Source organism: Cornus florida, unplaced genomic scaffold (genome assembly GCF_030987335.1).
Source record: "Cornus florida cultivar Cherokee Brave unplaced genomic scaffold, ASM3098733v1 CherokeeBrave_3.0.0_Hap2_Chr02, whole genome shotgun sequence".
Classification (NCBI taxonomy): domain Eukaryota; kingdom Viridiplantae; phylum Streptophyta; class Magnoliopsida; order Cornales; family Cornaceae; genus Cornus; species Cornus florida.
In genome coordinates, this window is record NW_026775572.1 from 21,062,011 (window position 1) to 21,063,729 (window position 1,719).

The 1,719-nt window shown below is 36.9% G+C and overlaps 1 protein-coding gene across 1 annotated transcript; it reads left to right on the top strand.

The window, feature by feature from the left end:
• The first annotated feature begins 204 nt into the window (after nucleotides 1-204).
• Nucleotides 205-852, top strand: LOC132295797 (agamous-like MADS-box protein AGL62). Its single transcript, XM_059794077.1, has one exon. It carries the CDS (start codon nucleotides 205-207, stop codon nucleotides 850-852), a length of 648 nt encoding a protein of 215 aa, XP_059650060.1.
• The last annotated feature ends 867 nt before the right edge of the window (nucleotides 853-1,719 follow it).

Below are 1,719 nucleotides of genomic sequence, written 5' to 3' on the forward strand. Positions count from 1 at the left end.
AAAAATTTATCACAAATGAGTTTTCTTGATTTATTAGTAACTTAACTTGTGATCACTATAATATAGATGACGTGGTTTCATTTCCACCTAAAACAAGAACTACACATGCCTAACAAGCATGTTGAAAAACCTTTAAATACCCTTATGTTTTAGGACAAAACGTAGACTCCTTCATATCGATCTCTCTAGCTTGCCTAGCTAACCATGGCAAGAAGAAGCAAGGGTCGCCAAAAGATAAGCATGTCCAAGATGGAGAATGAGAGTAACCTACAAGTCACCTTCTCCAAGCGCCGCTCCGGCCTCTTCAAGAAGGCCAGTGAACTCAGCACTCTCTGTGGTGTCGAAATCGCCATCGTTGTCTTCTCTCCAGGCAAGAAGGTCTTCTCTTTCGGCCATCCTTGTGTTGAGTCCATCGTCGAAAGGTTCCTCACCCGAAACCCTCCACCAAACACTGGCACTTACCCTCTCATCGAGGCTCACCGGAATGCAAGTGTCCGCGAGCTCAACATGCAACTCACACAGGTGCAAAACATGGTAGAAACCGAGAAGAAGCTTGGCGAAAGCTTTAACATGACAAGGAAGGCTAGTCAGAGCCAGTGTAATTGGTGGGAAGGTCCTATTGATGATCTTAACTTGAAACAGCTTGAGCAGTTGAAGGCTGCCATGGAAGATCTCAAGAAGAATGTGGACAAGCTTGTGCTTGAGGCTCGGAATCCTTTGCCTTATACCGCCGCGTCCACGAGTTCTTTCGGACGAGTTGGTGTTCCATCATCTGATGCTAGGGTTTCTGGTTTGAGTGGTACCATGATGTCTTATGGATTTAATCATGTCAATAATCGTGGGTTTTTTTGAGTGTCACAAATTGGATGATGTACAAGGGAAGTGCATGTGGTATCTCATAGCTGTTTTTGTGTGTTGATGCCCTTGTGTTGCTGTTATGTTGTAATTGTTTTGTCAATTTTATGCTATAAATCTCTGGACAATACTTGGGTATTACTTTATTCGAATAATCGATATGGATCAATAATAGAAGGATACATCCTTTTTAATTTAAAAAAAAAAAAAAACAAACACTTAAAGTAATTCGTACTACATTATAATTATAAAAATAAGGTATCTATTTATTATTCGTGTGCAGTATTGTCCGTATATATATATATTTCATTTTCAGTGAATTTGAGAAGAAAATTGCATCTTGTATGAACATGTGCACTAAGGTTCTACTTCAAAGCCTTCCAAGATAGAATTAAATTAATTGGTCATCACCAAAGCTTAAACCAAGTGGGATGATCTCATCCTTCTTCCAAATAGAAAATTGAGAGTTCCAATTTTCAGTGAAACAAATGAGTGTCTGTAATTTATCCAGAGAAAGGAAAAAAAAAAAAAAAAAAAAAAAAAAAGAGAAAAAGAAGAATTGAGTTAAGTTATGCTTTGAATTGTTACTATTATTTTAAAATATTAAATCTTTGGGTTCAAAACAGAAGTGAAATAATTGTACTCCATAAGATGCATGGATTTTATGATAGTGTGCTCGAAAAATCATTAAAATGAATTGAGTTCGTATAAGCATTTTTGGATGACGTACGCTATTGAAATAATTTTTCTGGCTATATTTTCTGTTACTCGCTCATTCCATTCATCATTTTTTTGGATAGAGAATTCACCAATTTGAGTTGAAATTTTGGCCCACTTAATAGATTCCTGTGATGGTATGATTAA

Coding starts and splice junctions, on each gene's coding strand:
- LOC132295797 (XM_059794077.1), top strand. CDS start 205: ATGGCAAGAAGAAGCAAGGGTCGCCAAAAGATAAGCATGTCCAAGATG.